The 18,706-nt window shown below is 38.4% G+C and overlaps 1 protein-coding gene across 1 annotated transcript in view; it reads left to right on the top strand.

The window, feature by feature from the left end:
* Positions 1 to 18,706, top strand: part of ZFAT (zinc finger and AT-hook domain containing) — a 66,984-nt gene that overhangs the window by 21,226 nt on the left and 27,052 nt on the right. Inside the window, exons 4-9 of the mRNA XM_005425715.3 lie at positions 2,253 to 2,403; positions 2,682 to 4,150; positions 5,330 to 5,562; positions 11,888 to 11,975; positions 15,822 to 15,971; positions 17,805 to 17,978. Coding sequence (XP_005425772.1) covers positions 2,253 to 2,403; positions 2,682 to 4,150; positions 5,330 to 5,562; positions 11,888 to 11,975; positions 15,822 to 15,971; positions 17,805 to 17,978 — 2,265 coding nt within the window. The remainder of the gene's footprint in view (positions 1 to 2,252; positions 2,404 to 2,681; positions 4,151 to 5,329; positions 5,563 to 11,887; positions 11,976 to 15,821; positions 15,972 to 17,804; positions 17,979 to 18,706) is intronic.

The raw sequence follows: 18,706 nt of genomic DNA, 5'->3' as shown, positions 1-18,706 counted from the left end.
CTTCTTTTTTTTTTACCCTGATATTTATATGCTTTGACTTCTTGAAATTATTGCCTAGGGAAGCAGGAAAACCTTTATCTTCCTTATTGGCATTTGATGTTTTAAATAAAAAATAAGACCTTGCATGTGTTTGCCTTGTTCTTAGGCATTTCCCTAACCCGAATACCGAGGGCATTCTTTTGGGATTTGGGAGATGTGGTGGCTAGGCTGGGTAGAGCCTAGAAACCAATTTTCTCACTTCCTGGGCATATGCTGTAGTCATTAGTTTGTGATCTAGTGGTGATTGCAGTGGCTGTTGGTCTGTTGGTACCCTCAGTCAGCATCCCAAGAGGATGGAGTCATCTAATAATTCTGAATGCTTCCCTGTCTTCCAAGGGTGGGAAGTAGCAACCTCCCACTAGGGGACATGATTGCCTTTTGTGAGCAGGTACTTCATCAGCATGACTGAAAATCTGAATCTCCCTCTTCAAGTTTTTAAAGACATTTGTCTTTCTGTGAAATGCATAGGTAATTTAGAGGCAGTAACATGAGGATAACCTTGGAGAATTCTGCTCACTCAAAGTATGCAAAATACTGGTGAGTTAGTATTTATCTAGTGAGTATATATTCAGTTCATCCGTTTAGGTGATTAAATTTTTATAGTGGTAGTATGAAAGTCTATTAAACAGTTTGGCAGTCCTTTTAGAAAATGCTCAAACATCCTGAAATGCAGAAGGGCACAGAGGAGAGTTAGTGTGGAGCATTTAATGAGAATCTTTGTCTCACAGTCAAGAAATGGGAGGCCTAGAAGAGGCAATCATGCATATAAAGCAGTTTAAGACCTATTTTCTTTTAACTGAGTCACTCTAAATATAGAATTTGCTTCTATTTTAAGTATTGAAGTATCAGAACACTTTTCTGGTGTCTGATGTCTATTCCGTTACCTTTGTACTGAACCCACAGACTGAGCCATGGCCCCTGTGCTGTAATGACAAGGTCCCATCTCACTGGGACAGTGCAATTTGGGAGATGAAATCCTGTGGACAACCTGACATTTTTGGGAAAGGGAAGAACAGGAAGAATAGAAGCTGTAATATTCTGGTAATGTTTAGGGTGAAAACTTGGAAGATCAGTTCTCTTGAACCTGCAGAATCTCTAGTACAGAACTGAAAGCATTATTAAAAAAAAGTACTCCAAAAAAGCTAGTTTTAGATGAAACCAGTTTAGTGAGCACCAGAGTTATTGCAGTTTAGTTATTCTGTTTAGTTATAGAGCTGCCTGATGTCCAGTTTGATAGGAAAAGCTTCAATAGCATTAGGTGCACCCATATGGCCGCTTCTCAAAATATCTCAATTTCCCACTTAAAATCACTCTGAAGGACCCACAGAATCTGTTTTTCTCCTTGTTGTCTACAGCGCTTCTTTCCTCCATGTCCTCCTAGACTCCTCACTAAGTCTTTCACACCTGTTGTTGGGTAACTCCCACTGTGCTTTCAGAGAGTTTATGTTAGTGCTGCCTATATTTTGTAAACAATATCTTCAGGAATCTGGGCTAAATGCATTCAGTAGAGCCCCTTCTGCTCCCAATGGAGAGTGAGACGTACACATGGAGCACAGAATGAGTTGGAAAGGCTTCACAAAGACTGAGTCCATCTCCTGGCCCAGCACAGGACAGCCCCAAGAATCACACCATGTGCCTGAGAGCATTGTCCAAACACTTTTTGGGCTCTGTCAGGCTTGTAGCTGTGACCACTGCCCTGGGAAGCCTGTTCCAAACATATTATTTTATTCTGAGGGATGGCAATATGCCCCAAAATATAAGGAGTTTAAGGAAAAGATGTAAATAGCTTTAAACACAGACTTAATTGTCCTTTAGACTAAACTTTTCCCCAGCCTTATTTGTGGAACTGATTGAACAGCTAGGCTTATTTTTTCAAACAATGTGGTATAAAGCAGAAACAGAAAAATTCAAATTTTATTTAGAAGATTTACAATCTTTTGAAGGTGGAAATATTTGGATGTAGGATCTCCTTGTAGCAGGCATCAATCACTGTAAATAAGGCTCTGAGCTATCCGTCCTGGCAAGTTATTTAAGCAGAACTGTGGTGTAAGTACTGATGGATTCTGGAAGTGTATCCATCATTAACAATAGAAAGAAAAACAGTCAAACTAATGATAACAGAGTTTCTTGTTTAATTTACACTTTTATGTTATAGACAATACATGTTTCTAGTGTGAAATTTTTGATGAGCTTCGTTTCATTCTTCCCTTTAGGAGCCAGAAAAATTGTTCCTCTTGAGGCTTCTCCTCATGAAAGTGACCCCAAAACTCCAGACACAACAGTCCAAGACCCATCGCAACGAAAAGGATATCAAGAATATGCCATTCAGCAAACCCCATATGAACAGGCAATGAAAACAAGCAGGTAGTTTTAAAGTACTTATATTTGTGTTCATGCAAAATATGAATGAAGTGCTTCCATCCATTTTCGTGAAACTGGGGTATTTTTCTGAGACCTTTAAATAAAGGAAGAGCTGAAAATTAACTATATACTAGCTGTATAATTTAAAATGTCACTGGAGAATACATTTTTTTTTTTAAACTAAGCATTTCTGTCCATTATGAATGTCTAGAGAAATTTCAACACATTATGTTACCAAGGTTCACTACTGTAAATATAACTTCTTGTTTGGGTTTTTTTAGGTTAGGTCCAACTCAACTGAAAATTTTTACATGTGAATACTGTAACAAGGTGTTCAAATTTAAACACTCCCTCCAAGCACATCTGAGGATTCATACAAATGAGAAACCTTACAAGTGTTCTTACTGCAGTTATGCCAGTGCCATCAAAGCCAACCTGAACGTTCACCTGCGGAAGCACACGGGGGAGAAGTTCAGCTGTGATTATTGCACCTTCACCTGTCTCAGCAAAGGCCACCTCAAAGTCCACATCGAAAGGGTTCACAAGAAGATTAAGCAGCACTGTCGTTTCTGCAAAAAGAAATACTCAGATGTTAAAAATTTGATCAAGCATATGAAGGAGACACACGACCTTCAAGACAAAAAGGTGAAAGATGTTTTCGATGAGCTTCGCTTGATGACACGAGAGGGCAAAAGGCAGCTTCTCTATGACTGCCATATTTGTGAGCGTAAATTCAAAAATGAGCTGGACCGAGACCGCCACATGCTCGTTCATGGTGATGAAAGACCCTTTGCTTGTGAACTCTGTGGCCATGGAGCCACTAAATACCAAGCCCTTGAGCTTCACGTTCGAAAGCACCCTTTTGTGTACGTGTGTTCTGTGTGCCTGAAGAAGTTTGTCAGTTCTGTGAGGCTCCGTGCTCACATCAAAGATGTGCACGCAGATCTGCAGGAGGATTTTGTTTTTGATAGCTCCATCAACCAAAGCTTCTGCCTGCTTGAGCCAGGAGGTGACATCCAGCCAGAAGCCCTTGGTGAACAGCAGACACAAACTGCAGGCGAATCGACTGTCACAAGTAGTGATGCTGTTAACACCCCACAGCCATCTGTTTCTAAAGGTGAATCAGCAGCTGCAGATGTAAACCATGATGGTCAGCATAATGGTGATGTAAAACTTGATGCAGTCCTTTCCTTAGAATTAGAAAATCCTCTGGTGAAGAATGTAGCAGAGACACTTTGTCAGACAACAGATGTAGCAGTCCCAAACATTCAGCCCTGTGTAACATCAGATTGCTTCCTACTGAAAAATGGTACTGCTGGCCCTGAGGAGTTTAAAGGTTCTCCTCCAAATGAAGAGGAAGTTGCTCAATGCAGTTCTGTAAACGAGCAGGGTGAAGAAATTAATCTTTTACTATCTGAAGACAAAGGTTTAGATGTGAGTCAGAACAACACAATGACTGAGAGCCTTCCAGTTCTTGAAGAGACAATCCAGTCTGTTCCTCCTGGAGAATCAGAAACAAGCAATCCACCCATTCAAAATTCAGCAGAACCCACAGACCCTTTGGCAGCAGCAGAAGCTGGTGCAGCCACCAGCCCACAAGCAGCCTCTTCTAACACAGCCTCAGCCAGTGGGGGGAATGGATCCGTGGCCTTCATGCAGATCCTGGACAGCTTGCAGAAGAGACAAATGAACACTGAGCTGCGGGAGAGGATAAGGAAGGTTTATGGAGACTTGGAATGTGAATACTGTGGTAAGGAGCAGTGGAATTATGTTTGGGGTTTTTAAAATCTTATGCAGTGGGCTATCTTCCTCCTGCTCCTCCAGTTTACAGTGATGTAATTGTATATCTTTGCAGCAGCACTAATTCTGTAGTTCAGTATGGATTCTGGGGTCCAGTGGGATTTATTTTTTGCTGTAAATATAATGTGAAATGAGTCAAATCTCTTCAAAAAAACTCATTAGTAGAGTATAGCAAAGCAGTACATTGCAAGGCTCAATTATCTGTTGATGTGAAATTCATTAGAATTAGATTATTTCTGTCCAGATGCATCTCCCCAGGTCACAACTTTCACTGGGGCCAAGCACAGCAGATTTAGGCATGTGATCAGCATTAGTTCAGTCCATGCTTTAATGCTTGAGCTTCATTATCAGCTCAATACAAAATCCAGTTTTTTTCATACAGTGTAGGAGGATGTATAGTAATATACATTCTGTACAACAGAAACATAGATACTGGCATAATTTTGTGTCTTGTTTTGAATCAGGTTCTTTGAAATGAAAATTTTAATTACATGGTATCAGATCAAGACTATCCTGACTGTAATTGTTTGGGTTTTTTGTGGAAGTGGGAATAACACACCATTCCCACTTACTCTAACTGAAAATGTTTGTGTTTACATAACTGGAAAGGAAGCAATTCAGGATGTATTTTGTAGCTTTCATTCTTGAAAAGGGAAAGGAACCAAAGTCTGAAAAAACAAGTTTTTGAGACATCGTGTAATATTGTACTTTAGATGAATTGCTCTGAACTTTTTAGTGCCATTATGCCAAAAGGCTTTTAAGAAGGAGTAAGATGAAAGAAAGTAACAAAAAATATTTTGACAATCTTTTTTAGTGTACAGTTGCATTCAGATTCTTTGCATAAGAGAACAGATGTAAAGGACTTTTTCTTTAGGAAAAAGATCATTGATATGTACTGAAGTGGCCCTTGTTAGGCTGTTTCAGGACATATAACATGATCTTCTTAGGCAGAGGTCGATTTGTAAACATATTTTCAGTAGTGAAGGGTCTGTAGACAACTTTTCATCAAAGAGAAAAGGGACAGGATTCAAACAGTGTGTTTTATCCTAAAGGCAAATCGGTTATTTTTTTGAATTTTCACTAACAATTGTTTAGGAATTACTTTCTTCATGTCTAATTTGATTTTTAGGCAAGTTGTTTTGGTACCAGGTGCACTATGACATGCATGTCCGAACGCACACTCGAGAACATTTATATTACTGCTCCCAGTGCAATTATTCTTCCATCACCAAGAACTGCCTTAAGCGTCATGTCATCCAGAAACACAGCAATATTTTGCTGAAATGTCCCACAGAACATTGTGACTACTCCACTCCAGACAAATACAAACTCCAGGCACACCTTAAAGTTCACTCAGATCTGGTGAGTAGCAAACCAAATGTGTGTTTGTCTGAATTCAGTGTCTTCTTCAGCATTTGTAATTCTGTGGCAATACTTGAAGACATAGCTCAGGGTTCTAACCTGTGTGTTCTCTGCACACTTCTGGGAATACCTGACTTAGAGTAACTGGATATTTGGACCTTCTCAGAGCTGTTTCCATGGGAGTATGTCTGTATCCATTTTCTCTCTTTGGTTTCCCCAGTATTTTCAGATCCTTTGAGCAAGTAGAATAAAGTTGGTACTATTGTTATATTACTTCATTCTGTGAACCTGAATTCCCTTCCTTCATAAATAAATGACTCGTGTAAAATGGAAATATGTTCTTCTTAATTACTACAGACACAAGATATTTAAGTTGTTAAAAAGGATTTTTTACTAGTTTCTTGAACATCTAACATTTTCTGTTGTGTTAACAAACACAGAGAGATCTCATTTTAAGTGTTCCCGTCTTGTTCAGAAAGCCCTCAGAGTGCCATGTGCTAAAACCAGGTCTTGATAGGCTATTGGTCAGTATTTTCCAACAGCTGAATTTACTTTAAAGGTATTTGGAACAGAACTCATACTCTTCTTAAGCAGCTACTTCTGAAGAACTTTAAAACCAAACAGAAGAGATGATGCTAAAAGGAAAAATTTCTCCCCTTGTGTTCTCCCCTTCTATAAATATTTGAAATGGAATATGAATTTGTTGTGAAAGGTGCAGAAAATCCACATAATAGACATTCTTTTTGGATGTTTTTGAATTCATGATGTTTACAATGCCCATGTGATAGCAAAAATCTGTGTAATTGATGTCTAAGAACACTTAAGACAAAAGAGTCTACAATTAGCTCTCCTTATATCCTTCCATAAGTACCTGGTTTTCAAGTGTGATGAATGTCCAGCAGCTCCCACCAGGAACATCATTTTCTATCAATTCTAAATAGAACTGAGAAAATGGATTTCATAATTAAAAGCATTGTGATAGCACAATCTTTCAGAAGCATGCTTACTGATGCTTACTGTCAAATATATTCATTTAAATGGATTGAAAAATTCATGTATTAGAATTTACTTAGTAGCTGAATTTGGCAATTCTCATATTGATCTTTGTGCCCACTGCTTGGTATATTTACTCTATGCATATCTCAGTGAAAAGGACCACTTCTTCAAAAATATATCTATGCACGTTAAATGTGGAAATCTACTTTAATTTTAATTTGAAAAATTAATTCTTAATAAATTTTAAAATTTAAACTTCTCTGGAGACAGAAGATCTTGACATCTCAGTTCAGTTCTTTGTGTGGATGGGTATCCTGCATCAGCTCCTTGCTGGCTGCATTTCAGCTGGATCCCTGCATTATTTGTAGAAGATAAATGATGGATATTGAAAAGCAGCTTTCCCTTCATCCTTGTATAGATCACTGTATAGACACCCATTTTACTCTCTGTGCAGCACCCGAGTCTTGCACTGAATTTGGGGTTGGTTATTCCCTGGCAGATGATGATGGGGAGTGTGAATGTGCTGCCTCTTGCCTTCTGTGTTTGCTACACATTTTTGTTACAGGGAAGATTTTTATTTTTGAAACCAGGGAATTGAAGCATGGCTTGATTCTGATTTTCAGTACTCATCTTTTGCTCTAAGGGCTTTTATTGTAGATTTTTGGTGTTTATTGGCATTTATTGAGCTCCTCCAAAGTTCAAACTCTGACATGACCAATCACTTCAGTGTCATGGGACCTAGGAAAGGGCTGGGCAGTTTGAAATTGCTTCAGTACAATTATATATTATGAATGAGCTCATGGTAACATTAAAGGGCAAGGTGTGGAATTAAACAATGCTGAAGTAGGTACCAGAGTTTGTTTACAACCCCCAGTGGCTTTTGCCATGCTTGCTGTGCCGAGCAGATAAACATCACAGAGAGGTTTGTCTCTGAACATATTTTAAGTCTATGTATGTAATTGATACTGCAACATTAGCACCTCTATAAAACTGCAGTTCAGACCCAGAACCATCACCTGTTATTAGGTGCTTGCATCTACTTTGATGCACATTTTGGGATGTAAATTATTCTTGTCTTTGGAAGGATGCTTAGAAATTCCATTATGCTGTTGACCTTTCATGTAATAGTGTAGCTGTTGGTAGGATGTGAGATGCTCAAGCTCTGATTGCTTATTTGCCCTTGCTGAGGAGAGTAAATTTTCATATGGTCACTGTTCTGGCTGTGTTAGCTCTTCCCCTGGAGCAGTGCTGCTGAGCAGTCAAGAATGCAAGGTACTGCAAAGGGAAGCAGTTAACAAAAACATCTCTGGTCTAATGATCAGGCACACTGTTGGAAAGCAGCTTTTGCTCTTAGTCCTCACTTTTATAATGAATGTCAGCTTGGCATTTGTTTTTACTAAAGTTATTTCACCAAAAAATGCTTAAGTGCTGTATGCAGCTGCTTGTCGTTTTGTGAGCTGAGTTCTGCTTTTTGCCAGACTTCAGAAAAATCTGTCTAAACATCTGCATGTTTTTCTGTAGCCTCCTTCACATGTGTGCACAGCTGTCTCCTAAGTACATCACATCCTTTTAGATGAGTTGCATTTTAAAGGGACATCAGTTTAATGCAGGAATCTTTTGGGAAAATATTTCTTTGAACATCATGACAACTGTGGTGGAGATTTCTGGAGGTCTTCACTCCTCAGAAGCGTAACTTGGGGGTCTAATTCTGATCCCATGGGTGTTAGAAATTAAATTTCTGTTGATCTGGATAGATATGGGAGCAGGCTTTGGTCCTCTATTCCTCTACAAAATTATGCAATCAAATGTTGTGTTAATTGAGTTGTGGGAGCATTTCCTGGAGATATTCTGTGAGTACCAATATTTAGTAGAGGGGTTTAATTTTTATTTTTGTGACTGTATACTTGTGTACCTACCCCTTGAATTATTTTGAAACACGTGCCTCAGAGAAATAAAATTCTCTTCAGAGCACTCTAAATGGGTAATGCAATGTAGCTGATGCTTTCTTAGCACAATTTTAATTCATTTATATAAAGAGAAATGCATTGTGATTATTATGTAAGTGGTCTTATTTAATAAAGAAGTAGTATAAACAAGAAAATTTGTTATAATATTAGGCTAATTTATTTTCACTAATTTAAGAATACTTACATACCTAATTAAATTCCTGTTTTATGGAATGTAAACAACACTTTCAGTCAAAAACCTATCTTTATTTAGGAATTATTTTAAGTTTCTTATATTTTCTCAAATTGGCTAATAGGGGTGTTGAGCAAATATCAGGCAGTGATTGCCTTTGAAATTTAAACAGCTGATTGGACTTTGCAGCTGGTCTCTAACAAAGGTAGATGCAGTTCTCTCCATGCTTTGCTTCTGTTTGCGCCCTTCAAAAAAACCTTCAAAGGCATTTAAAAGGCAGGTATTCCAATAAGGCATAGGAAAAATAGCTTTCATTCTTACCAGAGGAGAGCTTGCTTGCTGAGAATGTGATTCAGGTATTTCTGCAACATCAGCCTTCAAAGGGTTTCTGTCATCACCTATGGCCAGGGCCCCTGAAGAGCTGGAGCTGTGGAGCAGGGGAAGCTTCTCTGGGGCTCTGTGTTGTAATCTGTGTGCTCTGAAATACTGCATTTGCAGCAGTGGATGTTTAAAGGCTGTTTTGAGACTGATGGGGTTGCACTGAAGGACTCACACAAGCTCTCAGGGCAGCAACAGAAGAACATTTAAGCATTCCAAGCAGACAGCATAAACTCCAGTACTCTGGCACTGGCCTGGGTACCCAGCAAGGAAAGGTTTGGGTTCCTCTGTGAGGAACTGGAGCCACATTTTGAAAGGACTCAGTGCTCCTAGGCATGCTCTGTTACACTACAAATAATAACCCTTTTGAAGATCACTTCTGCACACCTTGGTGTAGATAACTTCCTAACAGGTTGAAAAAAGCTGTTGGCATTATTTCATTATTGAAGAATTTTGTTACTATCGTCTTATGGAAAGATGAGCTCTCAGCACCCATTCATTCGTGTTGCTCTGTAGCTCTTGATGCATTTAGTGATTATTTTGGTTTTTCCTCTAAGATATAGGATTATAGCCTTGCCTTCCTCAACAATATTAATAAGAATGTGAAGTTGTCACAGTTAACAGCACTTCAGCTGAAGTAATGTGTGTGTAGTGGAGTGCTGAATTTTTATTTTATTTTTTAACATTTTTCTCAATGTTCTGGCCACACTGAAAAATACTTAATTCAATGAGTATTAAAGACCAGCAACACCCAACTGCACATTAAAAGTATGCTATTTTTTTTTCTTTATTTATTGTATATTTTGAAATCAGATATATAGCAAGTTTGAGGAACAGACTGAGATCTGTCAACACATTTCAGCTCAAGAGCCCCTAAATGATTTTGTGCTGTTTTTCTTATATGTGCCAAATTATGAATGTGGTCCTGCAACTACATCTTTGAAAAGGTGCAAACATTGCTATGGAGTTATGATTAATCTACCAATCTCTATTGGAGTAACATGTTCAGGTAGAAATCCAAAATCATCAGTGGCAGATTTAGGTTATATCATTTGAGAGACCCTAATTCCACAAACTAACAGCTCTTTTTCAAGATTTTGTCGGCTTTGTAGGCTCCTTGAATCTCCTCCAAAACTCAGCTAGTATTGTCTGATGTTCCTTTTTTTCCCTTAAGATTCTTAGGGCTTAAAATGATGACTGCCCAAACTCCATTGCAGCAAGGATCAGCCCTCAGGGTGGTAATCCTTGTGTAGCTACCATCCCCAGTCCCTGATTTTCTCACAGGAGCAAATGACTGCCAGCTCAGGCAGAATTCTCCTTGTGCCACTGCCGCATCAATGCCAGTGAGAGCTCCATATCCTACAGCTGTGGGAGTGTTTATTGCTATTTCAGCCCAAGTGTTCTAGGGCTACTGCCTGTTTTAACTTGTAGGTACTTCAACTCAGGGATTTGTTTCTCAGAGGTACATAAGACTGACTGCCAATGCTGCTTCATATTCCAGAACCTGTCTGCCATGAAAACCCATCAATTTTTGCTTTCCTTTCAAGAGAGGTGTCCATGTACAGCTGCAGCATCTGGACAATAATGACCTCCTTGTACAGTCCTCCTTGCTATACAGATGCTGTTTGGTCAAAGGTCAGAAACGGGAAGAGTCCAGGACTCTTAGCCTCCTGTGATCTCCACATTTCTCCTTCATAACACAGGGGTCTGTCCCATTTTGATCAATAATCTTCCTTCCACACTCTTTAGGAAGTATTTCTGTCCTGGAATAGGTAGTGAAATGTCTGTTCTGTGGCTTCAGCTCACCTTTTCAGAGATCTCTGCTAGGTGGGCAGCTGCACCTCTCCAACCAAGTACTGTGTTACCTGGGCACCTGCCCAGCTGTCAGGACTAGCTAGACTCCCTCCATCTGTGGTTTTGGTAATCCCCTCATAAATTAATCTACTGAATGCAGAGATGACTATGACCCACTCATTGGATTGAGCATCCAGTGCCAGCAGGTACTTCTGGAAAGATCAATCTCTCCAATTTATATTGTGACTGTCAAGATTTAATTTAAAGTGTAATGGAGAAAATTTCTACATTTTTAGGAGTTAGATGCATTTGTAAAAACAGAAAAATTGCAATTAGACTAAAATTACATGTAGGAAAAGATGACATCAAAACTCTCCAGTTGAACATGATTGATAGTGTTAAGTCTGTTATAACATTAGTGACACTGAGAAAATCTACAGTAGTCTCTAAATCAAAATACTAGAATAAGACTTTATCACTGATACATAAAATGCTGAATATTTATAAAATAGCTAGAAATGTAGACACTGAATTAGTAATGGCATCTGTCACTGTTAACTCTGCTGCTCAATTTCAGGACATTTTATAAATCCACATAGTGGTGGTTGTCTTTAGAAGGGTAAGATCTGATCCTGATTTCAGATGGGTGGACTTGAGAAAAAAAAAAGAAGAAAAACCCCTAAATATTACTGCTTACATCAAATAGATTTTCTTCTGGTTTGTGACTTGATCTTTCAACTCCTGATTTTCTACAGAGTCAGTCAGAAGATAATGCTTACATTTATTGTGCATATTCTCATCTGCTGTAACTTGAAGCCCAGTATTCATGAGGATTAATGATGTGCTTAGAGTCTTTTAATATTTCTCCTTCACTTATTTCACTATAAATACATTCATTTTTTTTACTTAAAAACTGAACCTTGAATTATAACTTTGTTGAGAACCATGGATTACTGAATAATGACTATAGTGATTATACCAGTAGACTGAAATGCAATCTCTTTCTTTCTCACTTAAGGATAAAAAGAGTTATTCCTGTCCTGTGTGTGAGAAGTCATTTTCTGAAGATCGACTTATAAAATCTCACATCAAGACAAATCACCCTGGTAAGAAAAAAAATCAAGGAAGATTTCTCAGTCTATTGCAATAAATGGATAAGGGTTTAGAATGAGCAGTCTAATGTGATTATATTCCTAAGAAAGAGAAGAGTCTATTTCTAATTCAACTGGTTTAGAGTAAGAATTGTGTTGGTTTTGCAGATGTTAGACTTTAGAGTGAAAAGTCTTACTGTTTGAGCATGTGTATTGTGGAATATGTCAGGTAATTGTGCTAAGAAATCTGTTTTCATCTGGCAAAGGGTGGATTCTAATTAAGCACTGGAAGTTTGGGGTCAGACATATAGACATCCTGTAGCAACCCTGGAGATGTAAAGTTCCCACTGGCCTTACATGAACTGACAGGAATGTGTTCAGGGCTCATGATTTGTCTGTAGGTGCCTGATTGGAATGCAGAGGTGGCCCTGTGCTTGCCCAGGTCCCATGGGCTGGGCTGGACCCCCAAGGCCAGCTGGGGTCTGCAGCAGGGCTCCTGCTGGAACCAGCTGGGATCTGGTGTGGCCAGAAGGAATGGAGATGGCAAGTTCCATTACTGGAACCGGTACTGGATCTGGATCCAGCAAACTGCTGGCTGGATGCAGCAAACTGCCCCAAACTCTGTTTACACCTTGCATTCTGGTACCCTGATTTATCAGTGCAAGTAGAAGATAACATGAATGTGGTGAGTCAATGTACTGTGCCTGAGTAAACAATTCTTCCTCAGATCTTGGGAATTTGATGCCAAAATGCTGATGTGGGGACTGATTTAAACCTCACTCATGTGAACTCAGCAATCACACTGGTGTGTCCCCGATTTCTTGCTTCTCAGGATCTGCGTTATGTTGGATAGAAAATCCTGCTGCTACTGCAGAGGAGGGAGAGGTGACACTTTCATTAATTCATCTACACTGCTCCTTATCACCTGCCATAATTGGATGCAAAGAAGGAAAATGCTGGTCATGCTCAGACTGAGTCTAATGGAAAAAATACAACTAAAATGATGTAACTTTCCTTGTCTTTCTTGTCAGATGTAATAGGTAAAGCAGTAGTTTGTCTTCCTACTGCCACTAGATAGTGCTAGACCCGTGTTTTAAACAATTTCCTTCACTTTAATTTCATCCTTAACTCCCACTTCAGCTCTTTAGTTACTAAACCTCTTTATTTGCAGACCACTCCAGAGCAGTGTGGTTGGAGGGCTTGTCGTACGTCAGAGGACATGTCTGATGCAGGAAATTGAGATAAGAAAAGGCTTCTGAACTATACTGTAGTCAGGAGGTATAACTCCAGTAAGCATAGAAATTGAATCTCAAGAACTGTGCCTTTAAAGCCTTTGTGCTGCCTCAGGCAGGGAGCATAGGAGATATTCCTGAATAACAGGACCTGAGAACTGGCAGGACAATGATGTTCTGTGCCCTTACGTGTTGTTATTAGCCTGTTCTTGTCCACTGACTGCTGAATGATCAGAGTGTGCTGTGTCTGTAGTCCAGAAATACCAGTTAACTCTGGAGCCCTGAAGTACTAAACCTGTGGATTTATAAATACTCCTGAACAATTCATTTCGTATGTGAATCCCTCTAAAAAAGTATAGTGTATTTTTTTTTTTCAAGTGGGTCTTTTAAACTCTTACAATAGAAGTAAGGTTTAGAAAGAAAATCTGCACTATTATTTTGTGTTTTCATTTTTCGTTCTTGTATCATGGGCGAATAGAGCTTAAAGGCAAAATAACAGATTTATTAGATGTATCTCTATGGCACTAAAGAAATACTACATCTAAGATATGCCTATGCAATAGTTATGCAACAAGCCTGTTTTAAAATATGGAGGAGAATTAATGCACAAATCTTTTTTATTTCTGTGAATTCTCTCCTTGTAATCAGGAAGAAATCCTTTATTTGTACGCCACAGTTAATTACAGGCCATATAAATGTGAGGGGTTTGGTGGTATAAACTATTAAATACTGCAGTGGCATGAGTGCAGTTGTTTTCAAAAATATAAATTAAAATAATGAAGTTGAAAGGAAAGACAGGTACTGTTTAAGATTAATTGAATTTTAAAGTGACATATCAAAAATTAATTTAAACTGAAGCACTTTCATATTTATCATTAAAATATTCTAGAAGTCCCCTTCTTCTTCCTTTCTTAGTATCATTCTGCATGCCCTACTCCCTTGTCTCTTCTGCCTCATCAAGTAGAAAGTGTGAAATAAAAAAGTAGTCCTTCCTCTTCTATATTTGCAGAGGAGTTGAATTTTGGTCCCATGAAGGCAGTGAGACAAAAATCTCCGTAGACTTTGGCAGAGCAGTATTTCAAACCAAAGAGATGAGAGAGCTTGGCTTTATTGCCCAATGATTTTTGTACTCAGCAGTGAAGAAGGAGTCTTGGGTTCTGGTCCCAGCTCTCAGAATTATCTACTTTTCATCCACTGTCTGATTTAATATATTTCTTAATAGTTCTGAGGCATGAGAGGCATCAGCTTCCATAGCTCCCAACTGAGCAGACATCCTAGCCTGCAGTCATGAATGAAGGATCTAAGCCATGAAAGGCAGAATGAGAGTTCACACTTATAGCTGTATTTTTCATTTTTTTTGGTACCTTAGAACTTATCTCTGCTCAGTTCATGGGCTTTTATAGTTACCTTTTGAGGTTATTTTCCCTGTTCATATGAGTTCAGGCAGGATTTTTGTGATTCCATTCTGGGACTGATCATCAGGAGACAAGGTGATTTTTGGAAAAAATTGAAGTTTAGACAGGAACTTTCAAGTTTATAAGATTTGGGGCATAATATGTCACCAGCTTTCATGTCTTAAGGTTTAGATTGCATGAGTGTTGTACTTTCATTAAGTCAAGAGATAGCATTTCATTCATCTGACGTGCATTGAGCAATTTGATTTATTTTTAAAAGCATCTGGCAGTGTTTTCATTATGCGTCTGGGCCACTTTAATTTAAACTTCATTATTTTGAACTTTTTCACTGTGACAACCAAAACATTATCTCATATGAAGGAAATACACAGAATTGAGTGTGTCTAACTTGAATAAAAAAAGGCCAGGAGAGGAATCTTAATTGCTGTCTTCAGCAATCTAATTAAAAAGAAGACAGAGGGAGGTTTTTCTTGGAGCTGTACAGTGAAGGGATGTCAGTTGAAACAAGATTCTGACTAGAACTAGGGAAAACAGTTTTGACTGTAAAGATGGTTAAACACTGCAATGGGCCAAGAGAGGCTGTAGAATCTGCATCCTTGGATATGTTCAGGACAGGACTGGATATGACCCCAGGCAACTTGATGTAACTTTGAAAATGGAGCTGTAAAGTTGGCTCTGCTTGGAGTAGGTGACCTTAGAGGTCCCTTCCACTCACATTTATTCCCTGAGCCTGGTTTTCCCTTTAAAGTGCCTGATTATCAGAATTCTGACCATTGTAGCTGTGGCTGAAGTGAATTGTCTTCAGATCCTTGACATCTGGAAATCTGGGGTGAAATCATGCATAAAGCTTTTGAAAATATTGAAGAAAAAATTGCCAGTTTAACTTGTGGGGAAGGGTCACAGTAATAAAATGATCTTTTGTGCCAGTGGCCCAACCGAGTTTTTTATATTTAAAATATTATTTTTGATTTTTTTTTAAACAGGCAGTGAGGACAGTGAGTTCACACATCAGGAGAGAAAGGACAGAGCATCCTAGAAGGCCTAAAAGAAATAAAAGTCCTTGTGCTCTTTGCTCAAGTCAGTTTTGAGTGGGTGTAGGGGAATTACAGCTTTTAAAAAGTTGGACTGAATCAGGATCTAGCACTTCAATATTACTTACAAAATAAATTGCCTCATGTCCTTCTGGTTCTTACTACCTTTTGCATTTTTCTCAGAGGTTTCAATGACTACAATTTCTGAGATTCTTGGCAGAAGAGTTCAGCTGAAAGGACTTATTGGAAAACGAGCTGTGAAATGTCCCCACTGTGATTTTTATTTTATGAAGAATGGATCAGACCTTCAACGTCATATTTGGGCTCATGAAGGTAAAACTCTGCTTTTAAGCTTTTGGGCATATAATGAGTTCATATTCCACTGAAGCTTTGCTGACATAAAAAAAAAACAGATTCAAGTTTATTTCTATCCTCAAATGCAAAACTTTAAGCTACATTGGAGGTTAATTAATCAGTTTAATGGATTCTGGATCACATGTGGAACTTCACACTCAGAACATTAACAGACAGTTTAAATGTTTTATAAAAATTATTAAAATTCTAATGCAATTTTTTTCCAGAACACATTCATAAACGTCTATAAAATATTCTATGTGAGTAAGGAGGAGTGAATTAAATACATGCTCAGTATTTTGAAATAAGTAATTTTCTGCATCTTCTTATGAGTCTCTGCTGCTCCTTTTACATTTGTCCAAAAATCCTTGGTCTGGAGATCTGTTAGTACACCAATTGAAATCCAGTTGCTTTGATGTATACATAAAATTCTGTGAATATTTTAATTAAATCCTGCAGAGCATGGCAGCTAGCTGCCTTTGACACAGACAGTGATCAAATCCCCTAAGATAATGCTCATCATATTTATGACATTTTTAGGGAGAAATTCCAGTAATATAGCAACACATGGGTTAAAAGTGCCTTGAATTTAAAATCTTTAGACAGTGAAATCCTCTGTCTGCCCAGTCTGTGTATTTTAATTAAAGGTTGAAGACAGCTTACATGGCCTTTAGTCCCATTAGTAATCTGTGGAACAGATTGCCTGTGATTTCAGGTTCTTTAGCCATCCCTCTGCATGAAGGGGATAATGGGATTTGGTGCTCTCAAACTGGTATCTTGTTTCCAGTGTTCCCATACAGGTAGTTCAGCATGTTTGTTTGAATGCTCTGAGAGCTTTCCTGCCTGTGTAGCAGAGCAGGGCTCCTCTCTAGTGGCCTTAAGGAGCTTAGGTAGGGCAGAATGTACATTAGAGAAATTCCTTGTGTATTCCATAGACAAAATTCTATTATTCTGACTGGAGCTGGGAGCCCATGCCATCAACCTGGCACGAGAAAGAGCTGAATAGAAATTTCTTCCCAAATCAAAGTGTGCAATCAAGTCTGCTTAAAGCAGACTGTAATTCTTCATGCTTGTAAATCTAATTTTAAGGTCACGAGTATCAATCTAAAATGTGCAGACCCTCATGAAACTGTTGAACTACTCTGCCAATTCAGATTTATTCAGCTTTTCTTTGAAGGATTTACTTTGTTCTTATAAACCTTCTGTTAGATGACCCACTGGGTATTTCTCTATGTGCTTTGGACAATTTGAGGGAAGTGAAGTTTTAAGTGCTTGTATCTGCCTGAACCATTAGCAAATCTGACACTAATTAACCATAAAACACAGCTTGCACATTTAACTTCTGCTTTCATGTTAACTGCCTAATGAAGCAGTCCTCCTTACAACAGGTTTCCTCACTGTTGGTTGTAGTAAACAGAGAATGGGAGTTACCTGAAGACTTCTGGAGGGAGACATATACACAAGCTTGGCATAAACATAGGCAGCCTGGATTTTACTTCTAAATGGAGGGTAGGCATAGCAAGGCCCAAATATCAGTATTTTCTTGGCCAAACTCAGTACCTGGCTTCAGTAGGGCAATATTCAATTGTGAAAGAACTCCTCTTTTCTCTTAGCAAGTTAAGTGATGCTGTCATGAGCTCAGCATCATCTACACAGAAGCTGTAGATGAAATTTCTTATTTGTAGAGATCCAAATTTTGAAGTGTTTCCCTTTGTCCATGTTGCTCACATGATCTGAAATTTCTTTCAGGCAAACGTCCAGCCTGGAAAGGCACAGCCTGGTTGTTTCATGGTATATTTTTTTCATTTTTAGGCGTGAAACCGTTCAAATGTTCCCTCTGTGAGTACGCCACTCGCAGCAAGAGCAACTTGAAAGCTCACATGAATCGTCACAGCACGGAGAAAACCCACCTTTGTGACATGTGTGGGAAAAAATTCAAATCAAAAGGCACTTTGAAGAGCCATAAACTCCTTCATACTGCTGATGGTAAGTGCATTTAACCTATTATCTATTTATTAAATCTATTTTAGGACAATAAATATTGGCTGTACCACAGGCCTTATTAACAAATTCTTTTCAGTTGACCACTTAAGTGTGATTTGCAGATTTTTTTTATTCCCAGGAGACACCATTTGGGAAATAATTCAAAAATTTGTGAAATTAATTTCTGTGAAAGACAGCTGTCTCTGAAATATTAAGTTTCTCTGAAATTCATATTGGCTTTGTATGCCTTCCTTGTTCTAATAGAGGATTGTTTATTTTGATAGAAATTTGAAATTGCCAATAGTTCTGTCTCTTACTGCTAAGTCTCTCACTGTTTTATTCTATGAGAATATTATTAGGATCCTGGTGTCTAATCAGTCAGTGGCAAACCTGGGCACTTGCTCTCTACAGTCTCACACTCAGCACCTCATTTGCCCTGCAATTTTATCATTTCTGTGATGATAACTGAAAAAAGCAAGGTGCACATCCAGAAAAGTATCCCATTTTATATCAAAGTTTAGAGCACAGCAGTACTTTATTATTCTGTGATTATCATACTGAAGTAAATTATTTAGCAGAATAAGTTATACAGATCTTCATTATGACTTAATAGCTTGATCTTTGTTACTCATGCAATTGTGTGAAACCTCATTCCACTTTTTATTGACCATTTAATTTAGATTCTTTTTTTTCAAATTACATCTTCAGAGAAAGCACACAATGCTCTGTTA

Source organism: Geospiza fortis, unplaced genomic scaffold (assembly GCF_000277835.1).
Source record: "Geospiza fortis unplaced genomic scaffold, GeoFor_1.0 scaffold94, whole genome shotgun sequence".
NCBI classification, from domain to species: Eukaryota; Metazoa; Chordata; class Aves; order Passeriformes; family Thraupidae; genus Geospiza; species Geospiza fortis.
Note: the sequence above shows the minus strand (reverse complement) of the source record. Positions and strands in the feature narration are given on the sequence as shown.